This window comes from Crinia signifera, chromosome 1, assembly GCF_055691185.1.
Source record: "Crinia signifera chromosome 1, ASM5569118v1, whole genome shotgun sequence".
Classification (NCBI taxonomy): domain Eukaryota; kingdom Metazoa; phylum Chordata; class Amphibia; order Anura; family Myobatrachidae; genus Crinia; species Crinia signifera.
This window is the reverse complement of record NC_139217.1, coordinates 261,152,900-261,177,492: the sequence shown is the minus strand read 5'-3', so window position 1 is coordinate 261,177,492 and position 24,593 is coordinate 261,152,900. Positions and strand designations below refer to the sequence as shown.

Sequence of the window (24,593 nt, the reverse complement as noted above, 5' to 3'; positions counted from 1 at the left end):
GTGGCAAGGCATGATGGGGTTTCTCAACAGCTGGAGGGCCAAAGTTTGGATATGCCTGACCTAGACATTTTCTGTAAGCCATCCAGATACCCAGCTACTTCATGGTGGTCCTAAACACCACAGGATATGTTTGTAAATTGCTACATGATAATAACACATACATTTATAGATTTCTATAAATCTATCTTTGAGAGCTAATTCACCCGAAAGCACGCCAAGATCCTCCAAATGGCACAAGAACCAGCATGGCCTCCAATATGCCTCTCAGAACAGTGATACACAAAAATGGCATGCTGCTCAAATTCATTTATTAGTCCATTAGAGGGTAGAGGCACATTCAAGATGGCGCTGCTGAGGGCTGCCTCAGACACATGCAGCACAAGCTTTTTCCCTGTTACCCCCCTGTCTCCGTCGATCCACGCTACCTTCCCAAGACCACCCAGTACCCCTGGGAAGCCATTCTGAGATGGTGCTCCCCGGCGCTTACCCCCATCCACAGCCTGGAGCAGTAGGTGGGCAGCACAGCAAGAACTGCGGCCCTCAAAGCCCTGAAGTCCCTTTGTGGGGAGAATGGAGCACATGCACAGTGGTGACCACCAAAGGCTTGAGCGGCAGATGGTGAAGGTGCCGATGGGAGCGGCAAAAGGCTCAGTGGACTGGTCCCCCCAGGCGACGCTACGTAGCTTTCCGCTCAGGCTGTGGCACAGCGGACGTCTCCGCCAGCAGTGGCATCTCCTCGGGTCCCTGGACAACTGGATGAGGTCACGCTGGCGCAACTGTGCGGCAGGCATGCCTGCTACTCAGCGACCTGGATTAGATGGCCATGCAGCTGGCAACCTGACTCCTGGCAGTGCCCCTGGCAATGAGCCCTCCAGAACAAAAGGTGAGGAGGCTTCTCCCCTGCAAGGCCCCTGTAGCGGCTCCATGCAAAATGCCAGCCTAGCCATGGCCCCCACCAGTACCAGTTCCAGTACCCCCTACAGGGGGAGAGGTTCCCCCTGCACCCTGCAGCAGCAGTGCCCCACTGGGTCTAGCACAGCACCCACCCCTGGCCCAGGAGTGTTCTGGCCTAGCCCTGGCCCACCAGCAGCCATGGCCCTGCCAGTGCCAGTCCCCCCCACAGGAGTGTGGTTCCCCCTGCACCCTGCGGCAGCAGAGCTACACCGGGCCTGGCTGCAGCACCAACCCCTGGCCCAGGTGAGTTCTAGCCTGCCAGCAGCCAGAGCTGCGATGTCCACAGAACCCATCGGCCCTGACACCGGAAGGCATGCTTCCCGTCACTGCGACAAGCCCCCCAGGTTGTACTGCAGTGAGGACACAACTCCATGCAGCAGGAACGAAGTTGGGTCCCCCAATAGTTCCCTCCAGAAAAATGCCCACCTAAAACACAGCTGACCGACCAGAGGGGATATACCTCCCCCAGCCAGCACGGAAGTCCGGCATGGTCAAATGGCACAGTAACCGCAAGAGGGGCTGATGGGCTGGAGTCACTGTCAGGTGGAAAGGCAGAGGCCATAGATCTGCCCTCCCAGCAATCCTGCTATCAAACACCAGATCTCTTGCGAACAAGATGGATGATTTGTCTCTGCTAATATAAGACGCAAGATCCTCCATCCTATGCTTTACAGAAACCTGTCTGGAAGACCATATCGCCGAATCCTCAGTGACTCTGTCAGGCTTCCGCCTCTTCAGGGCCGACCACGACAAAGAGCTCTCCGGCATAAGGAGGGGGCATCTACATAAACGACAGGTGGTGCACCGACATAAAGTCCCTGGGCAAGTTATGCAGCCCCTAACTAGAGACTCAAACCATCAAATGCAAACCTTTTTACTCCCCGCTGGAAATTTCCTCTATTATCCTAGTAGGAGTATACATCCCCACACAATCAAGTCCAACAGAAACCCAAATTCAGCTTGCCACTCTGATAACTAGAGACAGGATTATATGCAACAAAAAAAGCTTGAAATATGCATGCAAATATGCATGAAAAATACTTAAAATATGCATGAAAAGTGTTAAAATATGCTACATTAAATAATAAAAAAAGTAATTTTTTACTTATTTATTTAAAAATCAGCATACAAGTAGTTGCAAATAAACATAAAAAATAGGCCCACAGCATCTGCAGATGTCAGGATGCTGGCTGCTACAGCAGACTGCAGCGTCCAAACATCTTCTTGCATCAACTACATGGACCCTCATCTGCAGGATCAAATGTCAGCATAACGTGTGAGGGCGGCGCAGTGGAAGGCTTCCTCCCTGCGCCGCATACTCACTGTGACACAGCATTTTCTCTGCGCCATGTGATTTCACAACCCTGCTGCCCTCCTCCTCTGCTGCAGAACTCTGTCTCTTGGTGTAAAGTTCCAGGCCAGGGGCAGGCAAAGGTTCATGAGCTTCATGACGGCATCCGCCCTGACTGACTTTTATCAACATGGATTGGAAGCCTAGAGCAGTGTCAGACATAGCATACATCCAAGGTTCCCCACACTGCGCACATATTGCCCCAGCCTGCACACTGCAAATATGCAAATGCATATAATCCTGTCTCTACTGATAACAGACACTGAAGTTAGACACCCAGACTCACACCTGAGCCAGGAGCTCCCAAAATACATGCAGCAAGTCATGTCCCACACAAGAGAGGGGCAAACGCTAGACCACTGCTACGCCACTATAAAGTCTGCATATCGATCCATCCCCCTTGCAGCACTGGGTCACTGACCACTGCATAGTCCACCTTCTTCCGACATATATCCAGAAGCTAAAGACTGCTAAGCCTGTTCTCAAGTGTGTCAAAAACTGGTCAATCGAGGCAAAAACAAAGCTCCAGGCCTGCTTCAACTGCACTGACTGGACGGGGTTCGAAGCCTCTGCCTCTAACATAGATGAACTAGCGGATGCAGTCACATCCTACATCAGCATCTGCAAGGACTTATGTGTACCAACCAAGCGAATCCGATCCTTAAACAACAACAAGCCATGGTTCGGTAGCCAGCTCAGGAAACTTTGCTGAGCCAAGGAGGAGGCATACAGGAGCGGGGACAGGGCACAGTACAAAGGAGCCAGGAACTTCTTGGCTCGGGGTATCAAACTTGAAAAAAGGGAATATACAAACAAGCTGATGCACAACCTCACAGCAAAGGACCCTGCGGCAGTATGGAAGGACATGCAAACCATCACAAATTACAAGAAAGCCCAACCACAGTCTGAAACCAGCCAGGAACTTGCAGAAGACCTGAACAAGTTCTACTGCAGATTTAAGAAGGCCGTACCTCCCCCACTCCATCACAAAAACCACCACTCCTAGGCCCCGCACGTAGACCAAGGGCGAAGTAGAAGCAGTACTCAAAAGAATAAAACCTAAGAAGGCTGCGGGACTTGTGCAAGGTTCCTGCCTGCTTCAAATGCTCTATCATCATCCCGGTCCCCAAGAAAACACCCGCGAAGGACCTAAATGACTTCAGGACAATTGCACTAACTGCAGTGGCCATGAACACATTCGAAAGAATGCGGTCAACCTCGGGCTGCACCATATTTTACAACACCTAGACCACCCAGGCACCTATGCGAGAGTCCTATTCGTGGACTTCAGCTCAGCATTTAACACTATCATCCCCGGCATCCTGCATCCCAAATTCCTCTCCTTAGGAGTCCCAGAATCAACATGCTCATGGATAGTGAACTTACTAATGGCAAAGGAACAGGTGGTCAAAGCTGGTGCCTTCTCGTCCAGCACACGAACAATCAGGGATGCGTCCTCTGCTCTTCTCTCTCTACATGAATGACTGCACCTCAGCTGAGCAGTCAGTGAAAATCATCAAATTCGCAGACGACACCACTATCATCAGCCTAATCAAGGATGGTGATGAAACCGCGTATAGCAGGGCTGGGCAATAGCGGCCCTCCAGATGTTGATGAACTACACATACCAGCATGCCTTGCATCAGTTTCAGCATGGCCACATAGCAAAACTAATGCAAAGCATCCTGGGATGTGTAGTTCATCAACAGCTGGAGGGCCACTATTGCCCAGCCCTGGCGTATAGGCATGTAGTGGAGAAGCTGACACAGTGGTGCAGCAGCAACAACCTCGATCTAAACCCCACCAAAACAGTTGAGATGGTGGTCGACTACAGGAAATAAAAAATGCACTGGTCCCGCTAACAATAGCCAACGCAGTGGTGTTGTGGGTTGAATCCTTCAAATTCTGTCCAACAACCATGTCCAGCGACCTAAGATGGGGATTAAACGTAACCACAAACGTCAAAAAGGCCCAACAGCGCCTGTTCTTCCTGAGGCAACTCAGGAAATTCAACAACCCACATGAGCTGCTGTGCGTATTCTACACTGCCATTCTGGAGTCCTTCTTATATTCCTTGATCACAATCTGGTACGGTGGCGCAAGCCAAAATGACAAACAAAACCTGCAGAAGGTAGTGAAGACTGTGGAAAGGATCATCGGGACGGACCTCCCCCCCGATAAGGGATCTGTTCTCATCCAGGGTAAGGAAACGTGCTGAGAAGATCGCGAAGGACAAGCTGCATCCCGGTCACAACCTGTACACAACCATCACCTGAACAATCCAATCAAAGTGAATGCAATCCCAATATCAACAGCCAAACAACGTGTCCCTACTTGGCGACCTGACCACTATAGTCGTAGCTAGGAATGCAATGCATGTAATGTCTTAAAGTAATGTATGTAATGTCTTCCCCCTCATCCCTGCTTGATGCTGCACTGTAATCCACAAAAAATTCCTAGTGTGCGCAAGCATACATGGCTAATAAAATTGATTCTATTCTATTGTATTCTATTAAAATGATCACTTATTTCCACCAGCATTTCTAGTATTTTTTTCCACCAGTGGAGTAGCCTCATCATTCTGTTAGTTGAAGGAAAATATAGATTTAAGGGAGAAATGAAAACTCCCCCAAATGTTTATTGTTACAATTTGATCCGCAAATCGTATTTAGCTAGTGTGTGACAATATCTAATTATGTAAATCCCAGTTTGATTTTTTATTTTATTTAATTTTGTAACCTACAAATGCAAAGCAATGTTGGCAGGCTGTAACTACTTTGCCAATCTTATAGGGGTTTATTTATTAAGTGGGGAGTTCTATTTCAGATGGGATGTTGCTATGGGCAACCACTCAGAATCTACTTCTTATTTAGTTATCACCTTCTAGTAGATAACAGATACAGGGCAAGATGTATCAAGCTTCAAAAGTGATAAAATGGAGAGTGATAAAAAAACAGCCAATCAGCTCCTATCTGTCATTTTTGAAACCCAGCCTGTGACATGACAAGTACGAGCTGATTGGCTGGTTGTCTATTTACTTTTTGAAGCTTAGTTCATCTGGCCCAGAATCTGATTGGTTGCCAATAGCAACATCCCATCTTAAATAGAACTCCCATCTTAGTAAAAAAAAAAAACATAGACTCACATTGTGACTTGTGCTAATCATTAGCTTCATAGAACTCTCTCTCTCTCTCTCTTCCAGTTTAGTAACAGTTTCTGCTGCAGTTAATTATTATGTTCCTATTTTACTTATGACAACATTATGAACAGGCCGTGTTAGTTACTTTCACCTGCAGACAAAGATTTTTGGCATTTGAACAAATATCTACAACAAACGAGTAGCTGCAGAGACATTACATTTTTTTATGAGATTCTGGGTAACTCGCTTAACTAACTCACTTTATAAAAGAGATACAAGTATGGACCTAACCTGTTAAATTAATCATTGCTTGATTTTTCATACAATAAAAAATTCCTTATACAATAAAATCTGGTAGAAAATATTTTTCAAACCAGTCACAATATTCCTCACAAATGGATGCCAAGATAACTACCTGATCAGGAGCAGAGATGTATCCAGCCAGATAGGGGTCACATTTTATGTAGAATGTAAACATTACAATGCCACAGGTGACTGCAACTGACACTATGATGCATAAGGCCACTTGATTCACCAGGATTGACCTGTAAGGAGAGAAACTCTCAGCCTCCATTCATCCAAGACCAATAACAACAGAAGAGGAAGTGTTTAGATAGGCACACACTTGACAGATTATACAGTAGGCTAACACAAGTTTAACATTTTAAAATATTCACTGCGAGCGCTAGATTTCAAATAGCTGTGGACCTGCTCTGCATACAGCTGGGAAGTGCACTGCTCTCTGTTTGGCTGTCACTGCTTTCCATTCTTAACAGCTGGTGGCAGCATTTCACTCCCCCATGGAAATGAGCATTTCACTCCCCCTTTGCAACGAGCATTTAAATCCCCCTTGTATGTAATACCCCTTGGCAATGAGCATGAGACCACCTTTGTAATGAGCATGAAACCCTCTTGACAATGAGGATGATACCCCTTGGCATCAAGCATGAAGCTCCTGACATTGAGCAAGAAACCGCCAGCAATGAGCATGTAAGTGAGCAGCGGTTTGTGGTGGAATATGTAATGGGCATCACGGTGTGTGGTGGAATATGTAATGGGCATCAAATAGGTAATGGGCATCATGGTGTGTGGCACAATGTGTAATTGGAATTATGGTGTGTGGCACAATGTGTAATGGCGCAGTGTGTTTAAGGGGCTCTAGCTGGCGTAGTGTGTCTAAGGGGTACTAGCTAGTGCAGTGTGACTAAGGGGTTCATGGCATATTGTATGATGGACATTACAGTCTGTGTCATAATTTAGCGCAGATCATATTTTATAGCACCTTAGTTTGTAATGTACCTTTTCACTACACCACTTTATTCTAACACAAGCATATTGTTTTTCTGCTGCTGTACATACAAACTACAAATTTAATTAATCAAATAAAATACAAACTGATAAGTGCCTGGACTTTCTTAAAAGTATGTGTAAGGGGCATTACAGTGTGTGGCATAATGTGTAAATAACATTACGTTATGTGGCATAATGGGCAAGGGGCTTTAATGTGTGTGGCATAATGTGCAAGGGGCATTCAGGTGTGTGGCATACTGAGCAAGGGGCATTAGGGTGTGGGGCATAATGGGCAAGGGGAATTAGGGTGTGGCATAATGTATAAGGTGCATTACAGTCTGTGGCATAATGTTTAAGGGTCATTACTATAAGAATGTAATATGACAGATAATGTCTGTAGCATGAATCAGGAATGATTCAAAATGTACATGTAAACCTAATCTCTCTCTCTCTCTCTCTCTCTCTCTCTCTCTCTCTCTCTCTCTCAGGCCCTTATTCTGGTTGGTGCGGTAATGTCCGCGTGCGGTCGGTCCGCCGATGTTTAGTGTCTGTGCAAGTGCAGAGGCGTCTCTGCGCATGTGCGAACGGGACGCACGTCCAAATTCCGCATGAAATGTGTACACTACGAACAGGGGGTGGAGAGGGGCGTGAAGGGCTGTTTGGGCTCATTACCATATGTTTACACCCCGCGTTTCATGGGCGTCCCCATGAAAACGCTGGGCGTACGTATGGTAATGCGGTCGTGACGCACGTGTAGGGGGCGGACATATGACATTGCCGGATGTCAGCTGCCCGCCCAGATCCCTGCTTTTGCACAGAGAAATGCCCGTGTGGTCTGAGGTTGCGGGAGCTGCCTGACCACTCGGTCCTGCATTCGATGGTCTGCGACCATCGAATGATGGGGGAGGTTCCCTGAGATGGAGGAGGTGTATTCATGAGAAATACACTTGCGGTCCGTTCGGACAGCTTCTTACCGCATTCGGACGGAGTAAGCGATCCGAACGAAAGGCGGGGTTTAGGACGCACGGTCCTGCCCGCATATTCGGCTCCGTCCGCACAGACCAGAATAAGGCCCTCTCTCTTTTTATTTTTAACATCTAGGGCCTGATTTTAATTGTATGTAAAAATGTGGCACAAATGAGTGGTTGGGTACTTTTTTCATCTTGATAAAAAATTAATAAATATTGAGGAAATATACTTTGAAAAGATACATAGAAGTTGAGTCTCCCATATCTGAGATTCCAACATCTGAAATATTCTAAAATCCAAAACCTTTTGTGTGCAACTGAGATCGAGACCTGTGCTTTCTGATGGCTCAGTGCACAAGATTGTTAAAAAGGGTTGCGATCATTGGGTCTACAACAACTAGGTCGACAAGCATTGGGTCGACACCACTAGGTTGACATGCAGCAAGGTCGACATGGGTTAATGTCGACATGGGTCAATGTCGACATGGATCAGGGTCGACATGGGTCTAGGTCGACATGTCATTAGGTCGACACAAGGTCGACACGGGGTTTTTCACTGTTTCTTTACCTGAATGTCGACACAGTCGACATGGGCACAGTTTGAAGTGCACCTCATCCCCTCGAATCACTCGTTTCGCTCCCAATGCTTCGGGCACTATATTATTCTCCCCCACGCCCTAGTGGATGGTAGGGCATAAAATACCTTTTGACTGTCGACCTATCCCATGTCGACCTAATGCTTGTGTCGACCTAATGTCATGTCGACCTTGACCCATGTGGACCTTGTTGCATGTCAACCTAGTGGTGTCAACCCAATATTTGTCAACCTAATTGTTGTAGACCTAATGACCGTATCCCGTTAAAAGTAGTGTATAAAATTACCTTTAGGCTATGGGGGGTATTCAATCCAGGATGATATTACCAACATGCGAAATATCGACTCTTTTTTGCTTGAATTTTCAAAATAATATTTAATGTCAGGTCCATTTTTTCCGACTGTTGGAAAAGATCACGACAGCCGGAAAGCCTGTGGATTGGCAAAAAGGTCTGCCGATTGTCGAAAACTTCCGCACATTCAACAATCCAGCGGCCGTTTTAGTAAATGCAGATTCAAAATTTTAATGAAGTCAAAGCTACATAGACAAGTCATACTCAGGGCTTATCTTTCCGCCTGCTGGAAATATTGGCTGGAATTGAATAAGACCCCTCCCCTCCCCCGGGTGTACAAGTTGTATATGAAACATTAATACAGTCTGTGTTTAGAAATAGGTCCCATTGCCAAAAAATCCCATTATGGTATGCAAATGTTCCAAAATACTAAAAAATCTAAAATACTTCTGGTTCCAAGCATTTTGGATATGGGGACAATGGCGGGGAAGGGGGGGGGGGGGGGGGCGGGGGCAGGTACTTTTTAACCAGGCCCAGGTCTGCTGGAGGAGCCCAGTCCCGCTACCCCATTACAGGCCCTTATTCTGAATCGTGCGGTACGGCCCGCGTGCGGCCGTACCGCCGATGTTTTCAGTCTGCACATGCGCAGAGGTCAATCTGCGCATGTGCAGCCCAATTCGCCGCAGACGTAGTTCGTCCGCCGCAAAGGGGGCGTATAGGGGCGTGAGGGGCTTCATACCCTCATTTCCCTATGCATACGCCCCGCGTTTCATGGGCGTTCCCATGCAAACGCGGGGCGTATGCATGCTAATGAGGGTATGACGCCAGTGATGGGGGCGGGAAGCTGACGTCGCCGGATGTCAGCTCTCAGCCCCCATACAAGCTATCACACGGACGATTGTCCGTGTGGTCTCAGCTTGCGGGACCTGGTGGGGCGTGCGGCCCTGCCTTCGATGGTCGCCGACCATCGAATGCAGGGGGCAGCTCCCACCATGGTGGAGGCGTACGCCCCACCATTTTCTTGCGGATCGCCAGCCGTCCGTGTACGGACGGCCGTGGCGATCCGTATCGTGGGCGGGGATTGGTTTGTGCGGCCGGAGCACCGTGTGCGGCTCCGGCCGCACAGATCTGAATAAGGGCCACAGGGAGCTGGGCAGTGTGGAGAGAGATGACAGGCTGCCGCTGGAGGACACAGCTTCTCTCCCCAGCTCAGCATATTCTGCTTAGTGCCATGTGCTGGGCTGTAGAGAGAGACAGCTGCAGCGGCAACCTCTCCTCTCTCTCCCGCTTGTTTATTTTTTTCATGGGGGCATGTCCAGACCCTATCCTGTAGATCTGGACATGCCCTATTTTACTTGGGCACTACCAAACTGTCGGCACCCCTTTATGGGGGATTCGATTTGTTATAAATTACTGATGGTTTTTAGGAGCTGAGGTACAATTACTTAACTCAGGCAAGAAATGTAGTAGATTATGCAGTGAAAAGTATTTATCTCTGCTGACAATCATATGTTTTATGTTCTCCTGCACCCATACGAATATGCTTTGTTATATCTTTAGTGAAATAACTAGGTTTAAGGTACGAACCCAGTCATCTTTAGATTTAGCACAACCTTACAATATCTTACATAACTTCTCTCTTTTGTCCTGTATCTTTCTTGATAATGAAAGCGAGCCTAGCAGAACGCAAACAGAGATAAAATAGTTCCCTAGCCTAGAGCACAATTTTATTTAAAAGATGACATGTGCAGGGGGCAGAGTATAAATGATACCATATCCTTATATTACCAAAAAGAATAAGAAACTAGATACAGTAACATGAAACAAAATTAGATCAGAAAATAATAGAAAACAAATAACAGAAGATTTACTCACAGCTTGGCTTCCCTTTCAGTCTTACAGGCTATGTAGCGCTGGACCTGCGCCTGATGGACGCCATACATGGACAGCCACAGGAAGGTGCTACCAAAGAGAAAGGTCCAAAAAGTGTAGCGTCTTCGGGGGTCTGGGTCAAAGCTGGAATTAAAAGAGAATGTTATGGGAAGTCGTCATAGACATCAATGTTTACTGGGTCTTTCTTCCTTGTTTCAAGTCAGAATTACACAGTGTAATAGATTCATGCATTTTTGTGTCTTGTGTAAAGACTATTCAATTAATCAGCAGTTCCACTACAGTCCTCATTGCACTGCCATTTATAGCTATTTTATGCACATTTTAATCTTTATGGCTATTCTATATCAGAAATGATCATTGTGATATATTTGTTACATTTCTGTGCATGCGCATATGCAGGGTGCAGGCACCCGCTGTGAATAGTCAGATCGCTGGGTGCAAGCACCCAGGACAGCGGGTGGGGGGCAGAGAGGGGCGTGGGTCAGCGGGTGGCTCCATTAGCATATGTGAATGCCCAGTGTTTTATTGGTGTACCCACAAGAACACTGGGCGTTCTCATGCTAATGATGTTGTGATGTGGGCGCCGGGGCGGCCAGCTGACTCTTACCAGATGTCAGGTGCCCTCCCACTTCCTTCAGAACGTCCACACATACAGATGTAGCCTGCTCATTTTTGCAGGGTCCCCGCCAGATCCCTTTCACTGGCGAGCGCCGTCGATAGGGACTAAAATGCGCGTGCGTCTCACTCGCGCGTCCCAGTATCACGGCAGATGGGCAGCCTCTTCCTCCCTGTCTCCACTTCAGAGAGATGCTGCCCAGTGCAGGGGGTGGGTTGAGGCGGCGAGGGGAATCGATGGCGGGGGAGGCGGCGGGGACCAGTGGCTTGTGTGCGCATGCCCCTGGAAATAGCCAGCCGCTGGCGGGGGCTGGCGATAGAATCAGCAAGGCTACATCTGTATGTAAGGGTGCCTCAGACCACTTTTACATATGCGTGCATGTTCCACATCATTTGATGGTTGGCGAACATCGAATGATGTGGGTGTTTCCCTGCACACTCCGAATGGATGTTTATGTAAAACATACATTCACAGCCAATGTGAAGAAACGCACCTTGCGAATGGTGGGCTGGCGTACCACCATTCGCAAGGCGTAGGTTGACTTGCAAGGATGCGAATACACATCCGAGCGAATCAAACAGAATAACCCCCATGGTGCATAGCAAACAACAGCTACTGCCATGTAGATTATATGAATGCAATGTACCAACAGAATCAGCAGTCACCTGCCTGAAAGTATTGGATGATGCCTGACTTTCACCATTTTTAAGGTTAGGTACACATCATCACACTTGAACAACAAGCCACTAATGCTACAGAGTGGCCAATTCACATAAGAATATACACTTACCAAACGGCCGTTCATTGTGTCGTTCAGAACAGTAAACTGGTCAAGCTTTTGCATTTGCCTGCCCAGCTGTGACGTCGGCCCGGGGGTCCTTGGACTGCCTGTATAACCACAGGCAGATGCACCAATACATCTTTGAATATATTGGCCGGGTGTGGTACAGGGTTCCGACAGTCAGAATCCCGACAGTCATTAGCCCGACGTCGGGATCCCGACTGGCCGGACTCAGACAGCTGCGGGCATGGTGGCTCGTTACGCTCGCCACCTATTCTATTCTCCCTCTATGGGGGTCGTGGAGAATAGCTGGTGGCCGTCGGGAACCCGTGCATCGGTATTTTAACAGTCGAGATCCCAACATCAGGTAAATGACTGTCGGGACCCAGAGTGTGGCACCCATATTGGCCATCGGCTGTGCTGCACATCGGACACTGTGTATGTGTGTGAACAATATATTTTACAGACAAATCAGGTGTATACACATACCGACAGGCTCACTTGAATCCTTGATATATTGCTTAGTGTGTATCCAGCTTTATGCTGGGTACATACTACAACAATATATTGTTTGTTTGAAAGACAAACTATATATTGTAGTGAGTTGGTGGGTGAGTACATCTTGTATGTCTGTGAATGACTTCATCATAGCCAAAGCCTGTATATTCATATATAGTGTAACAGCAGGCTGTGTGAATGGGCAATCCGCTGACCTCCCGTATACTGGCTGCAAGGACTTATGCAGGGCTGGTGCTACCCACTCAGGAGAGCCTGCAGAGCAGGGAGGCGCCAGTCTGCTCTGCAACTCTGCTGTGTCAGACTTGCCAAGGCTCCTGATTTAGACCAATTATTCTGCTGCTCTCCCTCCCCCTACTCACTCCCTCCCTCACCACACAGGTTCCCATTTCTATCTCACTCTCTCCTCATACACCCCTTCCCCATCCACAATATCCCCTCTCCCCTCCCTACACAGGTTCTCTTCTGCTGCGCCCTCTCTCCTCACATGCCCCATCCACAGCACCCTGGTAATGAGCAAGAAACCCCTTGCAATAAGCCTGTAACCCCTGGCAATGTGCATGTAACTCCTGGCAACAAGCATGTAGGTAAGTGGCACTTATGTGGAATAATATGCAATAGGCACTATGATGTGTGATATTATGTGTAATTTGCATTATAGCGTGTGGTATAATGTGTAACAATCATAACAATGTGGGGCATAATGCGTAATGGACATTACAGTGTGTGGCATAATGTGCAATGGGCATTGCGTGGTGTGCGGCGTAATGGGCATTACAGCGAGTGGAACAATATGCAATAAACATTACATTGTGTGGCATAATGTGTCAGGGGCATAACAGTGTAAGTTTTTGGTGCGTGTCTTTGGGGCGCACTGTCCCTAATTTGTTTGTGTATGTGGACACCAATTCCTTTTCTGGCACAAGGCAACAAAATATCTAATTATAGCACTGCTGCTACTGAGCATATTATGTGTTTGAGGCAATACTACTATGGGCATTATACACCCTTTTTTGTAGCATGCGCTGTCTCTTTGCAATGTGTGGGAGGGTGTAAATATATAGTTTGCAGGAAGGGGAAAGAGGGGGTTGCCAAGCACCCTAGCACCGGCCCTGGACCTATGTCATCGCTGGGCAGGCAAATTTAAATGCCCAAGCAGTTGTGATGTCTGCAGAGACATACCAAACTGATATTGGTAAGGGTGTATGCTTACCTATTCGGCCACTATGTCGGCATAGTGTGTACAAATCAATTCCTTTTGAAGAAAAGGCCCCAAATAAACAAGGAACAACCATATTAATGTGTTTTCTCAAGCAAATCATAGGAGTTAACATAACTATTAACACACACCAGATAAGGTGAAAAGTAAGGAAAATACAGAACTTATTTTACTTAATTTATTTTTTACAGATATGTACAGTATATACATAATAACTATATAGAGAAATTTTTTTTGTGAATTACTTTAGATAGATTTGTTTGCTGAAACACACTTGCTGGCTGTCATTTTTCCATTGTTTTTAATGTTGGCAAAACTAACCATTTAATAGCATTCAGCTTCCTATAAAACTGTGCTATATTATTAACTATTTTGGGGGGTTCTGACTGTACTCTTACATGTATTCACATAGGACTTTATTCTGGTTGACTCGCAAGGCTTTGAATTTCACAGCCTAGCGAGTCCACCAAACGGCACGGCTGGTCACCCCTCCATTCACACCTTGCGTGCGGGGAGGAAATCATTTGATGGTTGCTGACCATCAATGATTTCTACAGCTCTTGCAGACCTAAGACACCTCTGTGGTGTCTTAGGTCTGGGGGCGCCTTGTGCGGAAAGTGTTTTCACGGGAATGCCAATGAAACCCTGGGCATTCCCATGGGCGCGACCGCTCACTGCCTCCCCACGTCCCCCGCCCACAGTGCCATGTGCAAGCAGCTGGCAAATAATTTGTCCTGGCCGCTCGCACCAAGTGGCTGCTCATGGGCATAATGGTTTATGCGCACGCATAGTCGCACACCCTCGCTCCCCTGCGCGAACATACATGAAAGATTATAGACCAATCTTAACAATCGACAGGTACGCCCATCGTGAACAATACACGGAACGATTTGAACAATTAGTTGTTCCTATCATTCGGGAACGCCCACATCTTGCTTCAAATCTTTTCGTGTATGCAACTTTAGACTGCAAATTTTTTGCTAAAAAAGCTCAAACATAGTAGCAAATTGCTTAAATACACAATAAAAAAAATAAAAAAACAACCCCCAGAATTTTCATGGTTACTAAATATACTTACTCTCCAAAATTAATCCTGGAGTAGTTGCTTGCGATAGCCAAGGCTTCAGTGCCTCCGCCAACAAGCCAGATTGCACGAATAGCGATGACAAAGAACCCAGTGATCATTACCACCACCTGAAACACGTCTGTCCAGATTACAGCTTTCATACCCCCCTACGGCAAACAAACACAAGATAATAAAATAAAAACAGAATAAACTCTAATGGATGCAGTTAAGCTAATCAGGGAAAATTACTTATCAAGGTAAGTAATTTACTGACTGCATCACAATTATCCAACCTAATGACACATTCTACCTGAAAACATTGCTTTCAGGATACTATATTGAAATATTATTAAACAAAACTGCCAATGTGACTGCAAGTCTGACTTCAACATTTACATGATCCTACTGAACAGATTCTTATTAATTTGAATGCATAAACTCACCATCGGGTATCCCCCTGGCCCACCCCGACGGTTTATACACCTAAATACAAACTAAACTCTAAACCTTATATAACTTAACTTAAAATAAAGACACGACACAAAGTGCTGGCGTTTCAAAAAGAATGTCAAATTTATTTTGACAATTAACTAAGACTATGAATGGTGGAGGCACTAAAGAACGGTCACTATAGGAAAGGTGGGGTTAAAGATCACTAAGCATACATACAACGCTGAGTGACCACTCTCCCTGGTCAGCCACCAGGCCTGGTGGTGACGGCCATTCCCCGGACAGAAGCATGGCCCATAACAATCGATGTCGAGGGGAAGTGCACCCCACTACCTACACACATACAGAGTTCTTAAAGAATGACCGTTCTTCACCGCCGCCGAAGAGGAAGAGAAATAGGGAAGGGTGGGTGGGGCTTCTTGAACAGAGGGTGATCACTTTAAACTCGTGATCATTCCTACCCTGTCTAAACCCTCCCCCTGCTCTGATAGGCCTTGTGCCCATCCTCATTACAATAGCATGTGATCAACAACAGAGTGTACCCTGGGAGAACCCTCAGTGGTTTATGTCACCTCAGGCTTATTCAGCCTTCTGTGTTTCTTTCAGTGTTATTTTTCAGCAGGAACTCAGTTCCTGAACCCCTTATTTAATGTTCCTGAACCTGTCCATGGCAAAAATGTCCAAAATTTCCATAAAAAAGTTTTTTTTAAAGTTCTTTTAGAGCTGCCGAACTGCATCACAAATCTAAATTATGGGACATGGGGTATTGTGAGTTAAACCCCATGACATTTAGGAGCTCTACACTCAAATGTTTACTTGTTTGTCATTTTGGTTGGATGCTGTAAAACATGATAAGATTATATCCAGGTACTTTACTACTTGAAAGGTGCTACTGTAATTGGACACGTCAGATGCAAACACTGGGATGGGAAATATTACTTTCAGCCACCCCTTGTGCACTAGCATGCACCGGAATGTGAAAGCACTGATGCCCATTTTCTGCTCCTCTGCAAACAGTAGCACTGCCTGTGGTTCCAAACAGTCCACCATGGGAGCACCATCGCATCCACCACCGACAACTGCACCAGTTCTATGGCAGACAATTTGGGGGAAATTTACTAAGATGTGTATTCTACTTCACATGTGATGTTGCTATGGGCAACCAATCAGATCCTGTCTACTATCTTCTAGTGGGTGATAAATACATGAGAATTAGATTCTGATTGGTTGCCCATAGCAACATCACATGCGAAGTAAATTTCCCCGTAGTCCACTTACACTTCCATAGTCCTGCAACGACAGCAGTAGTGCTGTGAAAATCGCTGGAAAATGGCCAGGCACATTGAAGTTTGAGCCTTTCTAGTAGTAGTAGCAGCGAAACTCTATATCACTGCATGGCTGCACAAGGGCCTCCTCCTATGATAAAGCACCCCTCATCTAAACATACTCTGTGTGGCAGCGGCTCTGCATCTGAAAACGCAGATCATTTGCAGTGGCATGTCTGCAACACTCCTTGAAATGCACACTCGCTGGTTTTGATACCAGCTCTCCTGTACACAAAAGAGCAGGGGTTCCTCAGGACCCCACACAGTTCACGTTTCCCAGGTCACACAGCAGGTGCGCAGGTAAATTCAGTACTCATTGACACATTTTAAAAGATCCACAGGGGGAAGTAATTATTTCACTTGTGATTCTGGGCCTTATTTTGGTTCATTCTTTCTGACAAAATCCTTCTTAGATGGACAAAACCATGTGCACTGCAGGGGGGGCAGATGTAACATGTGCAGAGAGAATTAGATTTGGGTGAGTAATTTTGTTTCTGTGCAGGGAAAATACTGACTGCTTTATTTTTACACTGCAATATAGATCTCACTTTGAAGTAAAACCCCACCCAAATCTAATTCTCCCTGCACAAGTAACACCTGCCCCACCTGCAGTGCACATGGTTTTGCCCATCTAAGAAGGATTTTGTCAGAAAGAATGAACCAAAATAAGGCCCTTTGTGAGGAGACCTGCAAAACATGCACTGTGTGGGGTCCTGAGGACCGAGTTTGAGAACCTGTGCAATAGAGCATTTATAGTATGTGTGCACTCAGGGTAACACATGCACTATAGGGATTTTCAAAATATGTGCATGCAAAGGAGCAAATTATCACATACTGTAACTTCACCACTGCATGTACCTCTGAATCAAGCCCGTAGTCCCTTAGGTTGAACTCGATGGACGCAGGTCTTTATTCATCCTTATTTACTATGTAACTATGTAACTTTATATGTATTGCTCTTGGGACCTGATTCATATCTCTACATAGTATAAAATAAAGTCCCCAGTAGGCATCTGTTTGGTTAGGCTAATCTTGAGAGCCACTGGATGGAGTTTGTTGCACTTTTCACAATTCTATACAGCATTTGTCAAGGAAGGATTTGTTTTATGAAACATTAATTTATGACAAAAGGGAGCCAAGCAGTGACGATTTTTATGAAGCAAGTCAACGGAAAAAAAATCTGTGCCCTGCCTTGGCTTATGCTGCTTAAACTGTTAAACTGTGTACTTTATTTCATGCTATGTAGATATTGATATGTATTCTCTGCAGGGTAAATAATGGGTGCTTTTGCATGTAGACAATAGATGTTATACAGCTTTATTTTTACACTGCAATTTAGATTTCAGTTTAAACATAGCTTAGCCAAAATTAAAGGTGCCCACACACTAGAACGATTTTTGGGCCGATTGGACGATTTCCGATAAATCGGCTGATATATCGTCCGATGTTTACCGATAATCGGTCGCAAAACGGCTGATTTCTGTCCGATGCACGCTCCTGTGGATCTTTAGCTGAATCCTCTGATCTTACGTGCTGCACAAAAGATCAGAAGATTTAACAAAAGATCCATAGGAACGCACACGGGATCTTAAGAAAAATCTTTGGTAAAGATGTGCGCTTGCCTGAAATCTTTTGTCCAGGACGGAAAAAAAGATTTGAAGGCTAATTTATGCGCACATCTTACGATCGCAGATCTTTTAGTGTGTGGGCATCTTTAATCTCTCTGCACAAGTTCTATGTGCCCCACATGCAGTGCAACATGGTTTTGTCCATTTGCATGCTTTTTTTGCTTTGTTAATAAAGCTATATCAAGCCGATAAGTCCTATGTTCTTTTTGACTGGAAAAAAAGTAGCTTTAAGTAAAATGAATTATTATAATATCTGAGGAACCAGAAGTAAATGTTTGTATCTTCAATGGATTATTCACTCATCTATTTCTCAATAGACCCCTATACAGTAGCATTGCTTTTCTATCACCTTTTACTGCAGCAACAGGAAAACAGTTCTTGGTACAATTTATCACCAGAGCAGTGGAGTGAAACTTTCCGGAGATGCTCAATGGAAGTTTTAAGAGTAGCCCACTTTGATTGCTTCACTGACCAGGGTTGACTGATTTGCATGTATGATCCAAAACTGTTTGCACTGACTTGGCATAATGGATTGATTTATATACTGTACATAATTAAATAATTTAATCCTGATTCAGCTATAGAAAAAGGAGGACTGTGGCATATTCAACTGAAGGCATTGTTTGTTTACTTGACACCCATTTTTAATTGCTGTTGGTATGTGCGCTATTAATTCTTTCTATATTAAAAAAATAAATAAAAATCAGATGCAATCATTTTTCCAGCAAAAACCTGAAGGAAATATTTTGATTAAATGCTTTCTCATATTTAGAATGAATAAAAAAGAAAAGCGTTGAGGTTGCTTTCAATTTTTATTATATAAAAAAACAACAACCAATAACTCTACCTGCAAATTTTAATGCATCCCCATATATCCCATATATTCCCATATATCTGTCCCACATCTTTTAACCCATTATTTTCTGTTTGCAGAATTGCACTTGAGTAATGACATGTAATTATTGGCTTAATTAAGCTAATTAAAATGTCCATGTTCCAGGGGCTCTGAACCAAGTTCAACATTTTATCTTGAAATAAGGATTTTTCCTAAAGTTGCACCGATTCTGCATTAGTTTCTTTAGAAATTACCGTGGCTACAAGTCTTGTGTTTAATAGAATACAAAAGACCATCAGCAGCCCAAAATTTTGCCCGCTGCGGGAAAAAAAATGATAGTACCTGTACTTATTTGAAAGTTACATTTTGCCTCTATTGGGGCTAACGACGCTGTCCAATGTACCGTACCCGCAAGGCAGGCTGATAAGCATATTTTCAAATTAAAAATAATTTGAACTGGTATACAGCACATGACCTTCAGTTTCAATGTTTTAAGGTGCCCATACACGTCCCGATACTGCCGTTATGATGTGTGCTTTGAGGTGCGCGCTCCCGTGGCATCTCATCGTATAGTACAAAAAGTATGTGCTGCACATACTTTTTGTACTGTCTTTTTATTGCATCATATCGCATTGCATGCACATGACATGCACAACGCATGCGATGCGATGCTATATTAGTACAAAAAGTACGGCAGTATCGGGACGTGTATGGGCACCTTTACTCAACTTATCCAGCCAGGCAAATGACAGGCTATTTACAGCCTAATTACATGAATAATGTAGCGATAAGAGTATTATGAAAATGAAGTCCAGCTACCGTACTACAAATATCATCCATTTGTGCTCTACATGCAATCTCAAAGTACTAACTGCTCCTTTGGAAATAAAGGTTTTCTTACTGGATCTTGTCCATTTTTTTCTTTTTTTATAAAAAAAAAAAGGTTTAAATATTAGAGATTGCCAACTCTATTAGAGATTATTGCAAGGTCAAATCCATTTTATTGGCTATCTAAAATAGGTGACATAATATTATAAAATAGCAAAGGGGATTGGCACTAGAATTCACAAATGGATATTCCAATAATAATTACCCAAATACTTACCCAAAGACAAAACAAACTTTTCATATACTTCAAATACCTACATGGGCAAAGTAAGGGGATATGCTTCAGGCTCTCACCATAAGTAGGTGTTGCCAGGATTAATGCCAGCAGAAAGAAGCCTGGGCTAAGAAGCGGTAAAGACGTTAGATGAAAGAATCTTCTAGGCATAGGCAGCAAGCAGTCACTAAACTGGAGGTGAGGCTAGTTGGCCAGGTGGGTCAACCTTGACTTAATTCCCTGGCACTGTTGCCAAAAAAATGGGTATAAAAAAAAATACCAAGCCTACTCTGGTTTATGTGAAAGCCTACTGGATACTTGTTCTTGTGCGCGAACATGTCTTCTACAAATCTGTAACTCACAATTCTGCATTGTGTGTGAACATAAACGCTAATCTTTTTTTCAGAGTACATTTTGGCTACCACTGGCAACTAACTGTTTATTAATGGGAAGCTGTAAAGCTTATGCTTACTAACCATAGCCGTTCATATTAACCAATCATTATCATCTACAGCTGGGATGCCAGCTATAATACAACCTCATTATTAGTTATTTATGGACAGATACCCTGTGAATTAATTCATTTTATTAATTGGCGCAATGTGTTATTTATGTGTTTTTTATATATATTTTTAGATGTTATAAATATTTGAATTCACTTTCTGTGTCTTGCGTCTTTATAAGAAGCGTGAAAACCTAGTTTATTACATTGCCAAAAGTGCAGTGTATAAATCTCTCCAGCAAGCAGTCAGTGCAGTGCATTTCAGATTCCAATGAACCGCACCTGAAGAATGGTTCATTGGAATCCGAAACGCGTCCGTGCGGGTTTCCCTATGTACATAGAATGGATATTTTATCTCCCGTGAAAAAGACTTCGTAATCGCTGCAGTTCTGTTGTTATTAAAACAAATGCCCCAAAAGATTATTTACTAATACAAAGGATTATTTACTAACATTGCATTTTGGTAACATTTTGCACTAAACCATAGCAAGTAATTGGCACTAGGGATATAAATTGCTTATATGGGATATGGCCATTAGGTTGACCCTATTGAGGTTGACATGCATTGGGTCGACCACTGAAGGTCGACAGGCCTTAGGCCGACACCTGAAATAGGTCAACATAGCTAAGGTCGACAAAGTCAGATCGACAGTCAAAAGGTCGAGACACATCAACGAGCTCATCTATCAATCTGATGGCACTTTTTGAACCTCAGTGCAATGGTGTATACTGTAGATGAGCATACGTAATAACAATAATTACGGCCTTTTTCTCACTCACCACTGATGTGTAAAATGTGCAGATGGCTCCAGTAGAAAACAGGGAGGCCCAAATATCCAGCCCAGTGACTAGAAGGAAAAACAGTAAGTGAAGAGAGGAACTGAGAACTGTCAATTCTACATATGCATACTGTAATTAAAGTAGTAATGTGATAACAACCTTGGTTGAGTATAAGCGCAGGAGCATAGATAACAATACCAGTGTATAAGATCTGCGGAGGGAAGAGAACATTTTATTAAAAGTATCAGGTCTATATGTCCAATGCATTACATTTATTTATTAACAGTTTCTTATATAGCGCTGCAGATTCCATTGCTCTTTACAATTGTAGACAGTGATAAAACAAACTGGGTAACAACAGACAGACTTGGAGGTAGGAGGGCCCTGCTGCAAGCAGGGACATAGGAGGGAAACACAAGGACAGGCATCAGTAATAGCATAGCTTGTAGGTCCAGAGGTGAAGCTATATGATACATACAGTTAGTGCCTCAGAGGTTATGAGTACTTAAATATGATTATATTACATATAATGAAAGATGTATACTCACAGTCCCAAAAAGGAACAGGATAGTGCCAAGGAGTCGAACATTTCTGCTGAATCTCAATTCTAAATACTGTGCAGAAGACATTTGTTATGAATGCGACAAATTCAACATATAAATATAATTATGTATAATTATAGCTATGTTTGAAAAAATACACAGTGCATTGCTAAGGATACTGCTGGTTCCTTACGTGGTAGGTACTCGTGATCCCCAGCCTGTAGAAGATTGGCATAAAGACGTAAGCGGTTAGGAGACTGTTCAGAATCTGACCCAGACACATCAGTATGAACTTAGAACCATATAGGTAAGATTCAGCTGGCACTCCAAGCACTTGCACAGCAGACATGAAGCTAGCAGATAGGGACAATCCTACAGGCACAGCTGACATGCTCCTGCCACCTGTGAAGAAATCATCAGATGTCTGCCCTCCACGTGCATAGAATAATCCAATTCCTGTGGATCCAAACAGCATTGCAGCAAATACTCCATAATCCCAAAGAGAGAAGGTCAATTGGTCCTTAACATAAGGTGTAAATTCATCCATTGGACCTGGGGATTAAAAGTAAAAACTTGGTTTGAAATAAAAACAGCTACATTATTTAATATCAGCATGGTCCATGAAGAAATATTATAATAACAAAGTCTAATAACAAAATAACTCTAATAAAGTCTAATAACAAAATAACTACTAATTGCCATTTTTATCAGATTACTTGTGTTGTACTAAACACCATATTGAACAGTATAAACAATAATGAAGCAGTGAGATTAAAACAAAGTAGTACATTTGAAAGGCTGTAGGAACCCACACTCACTTGTAGCAGACTTCAAAAATCTCCAGGAGGAGAGATTCTGGTGCCAGAAAGTTAAGTGGAGACAAGGGAGGGAGAAGGTGCTTTAAAGAATGACGCTGAGGAGAGGAGGAGTCCTGAACTTCTTACAGCAGCACTAGGTACACAGCTATTTGTGCAATGTTAGGCAACAATTCTACTGAAATTCTATTTTGTATAATTATGTATTGCTACAAACCTGTACTGTGCAGCTAGGACTTACTGTGATATTGTACACTTCATCAAAGCATGTACCTCTTATTCTAGTCTAGGACAAGTAACCTTTTCTGTATAGGGATTTTAGAAATTTTTTGTACCTATAGTCTGAATAGCGCAACTTTAAGTTGTAGTAAAAACAAGAGCTACACAATTGTTTCTTGATCAAGGCCATGGCAATATTTATTTTCATTTTACATTGTACTACAATAGATGTGGTGATTATGGGCAATTTTATATATATATATATATATATATATATATATATATGTTAGAGATGTGCGGACTCGGATTCCAGAGATCCGAGCCCCCACGAACGTCATCAATCCAAGCACGGTTCCGAGCAGAGCTCGGAGATTCCCGCCTGACTCGGGTCCGGCCGAGCAGGCAAAACGTCATCACACGGTGCCGGATTTCGAGAGGCTTTAAATAGCAGCTCCCGCCATCTTCACTCCAGTCTAGTAGTGGGTTGGGAGAGGGTGTGTTGGTGCTGCTGCTGGGGCTTAAACTTGAGCTTGAGCTTGACCTTGAACGCAATATTTTATTCGCTGGGGCTGTCTCCCTCAGTGCTGCTGTGTACTCTGTTCTCCTCTCTGCTTAGGGTGGGATCACCCTAGCAAGGAGGACAGTCTAACTGTGTACTTGTAGTACTACTGTCTCCTCTGTGCTGGGGCCTACCTCTGGTGCTGTGCTGTAATATTATATATTATATTAATAATAAATTATATAAATAGTCCACTGGTGCTGCCTGCACTGAATAGAGGCTGCCAGTATTATTTACTCAGGCCACTGGCAGTGCTACTGCCTAAGTGTACCTACCTACTACTACCTTCCATACTAGGCTGCTATATATAACTTAATAAAAAAATAATACCTGTCCTGCAGTGCTGCGTGGGACTGTAATAAATAATTCCATGCTGCTGGTGCACTGACATGTGCCACGGAGTGCCAGTACCTAATAAAATTAAATCTTATAAATTAAGCGGGTGCATATAGTAGTCTGCTACTGCTGTAACTACCTTTTGTGGTGGCCACAGGAAGTGCTACTGCCTACCTACCTAGTAGTTTCTCTACCTACTAGGCTGCTATATTAATATTTAATTAATTTAGTTATATATAGTCCACTGGTGCTGCCTGCACTGAATAGAGGCTGCCAGTATTATTTACTCAGTCCACTTTTGCCACTGGCAGTGCTACTGCCTAAGTGTACCTACCTAGTACATACTAGGATGCTATATATAATTTAATTAAAAAATAATACCTGTCCTGCAGTGCTGCGTGGGACTGTAAAAAATAATTCCATGCTGCTGGTGCACTGACGTGTGCCACTGAGTGCCAAGCAGTACCTAATAATAAAATTAATTATAAATTCTGCTGGTGCATATAGTAGTCTGCTAATGCTGTAACTACCTTTTGTGGTGGCCACAGGCAGTGCTACTGCCTACCTACCTACCTAGTAGTTTCTCTACCTACTAGGCTGCTATAATAATATTTAATTAATTTAATTATATATAGTCCACTGGTGCTGCCTGCACTGAATAGAGGCTGCCATCCTGCCCTGCCCTGCATCAGCTTAAACAAGAGGTGGTGACGCACTGGAACTCCACCCTCTATATGCTGCAGAGGATGGAGGAGCAGCAAAAGGCCATTGAAGCCTACACGGCCACCTACGACATAGGCAGAGGAGCGGTGCTGCACC

The 24,593-nt window shown here is 44.2% G+C and overlaps 1 protein-coding gene across 1 annotated transcript in view; it reads right to left on the bottom strand.

Annotated features, from left to right (window-relative positions):
- Positions 1-22,698, bottom strand: part of SLC5A5 (solute carrier family 5 member 5) — a 38,481-nt gene extending 15,783 nt beyond the window's left edge. The window contains exons 1-8 of the mRNA XM_083158297.1: positions 22,664-22,698; positions 22,039-22,397; positions 21,852-21,917; positions 21,463-21,514; positions 21,304-21,371; positions 14,694-14,848; positions 10,466-10,606; positions 5,860-5,989 (exon numbers count right to left, since the gene is read on the bottom strand). Coding sequence (XP_083014423.1) covers positions 5,860-5,989; positions 10,466-10,606; positions 14,694-14,848; positions 21,304-21,371; positions 21,463-21,514; positions 21,852-21,917; positions 22,039-22,392 — 966 coding nt within the window. The 5' untranslated portion in view covers positions 22,393-22,397; positions 22,664-22,698. The remainder of the gene's footprint in view (positions 1-5,859; positions 5,990-10,465; positions 10,607-14,693; positions 14,849-21,303; positions 21,372-21,462; positions 21,515-21,851; positions 21,918-22,038; positions 22,398-22,663) is intronic.
- Between the last annotated feature and the right edge of the window lie 1,895 nt (positions 22,699-24,593).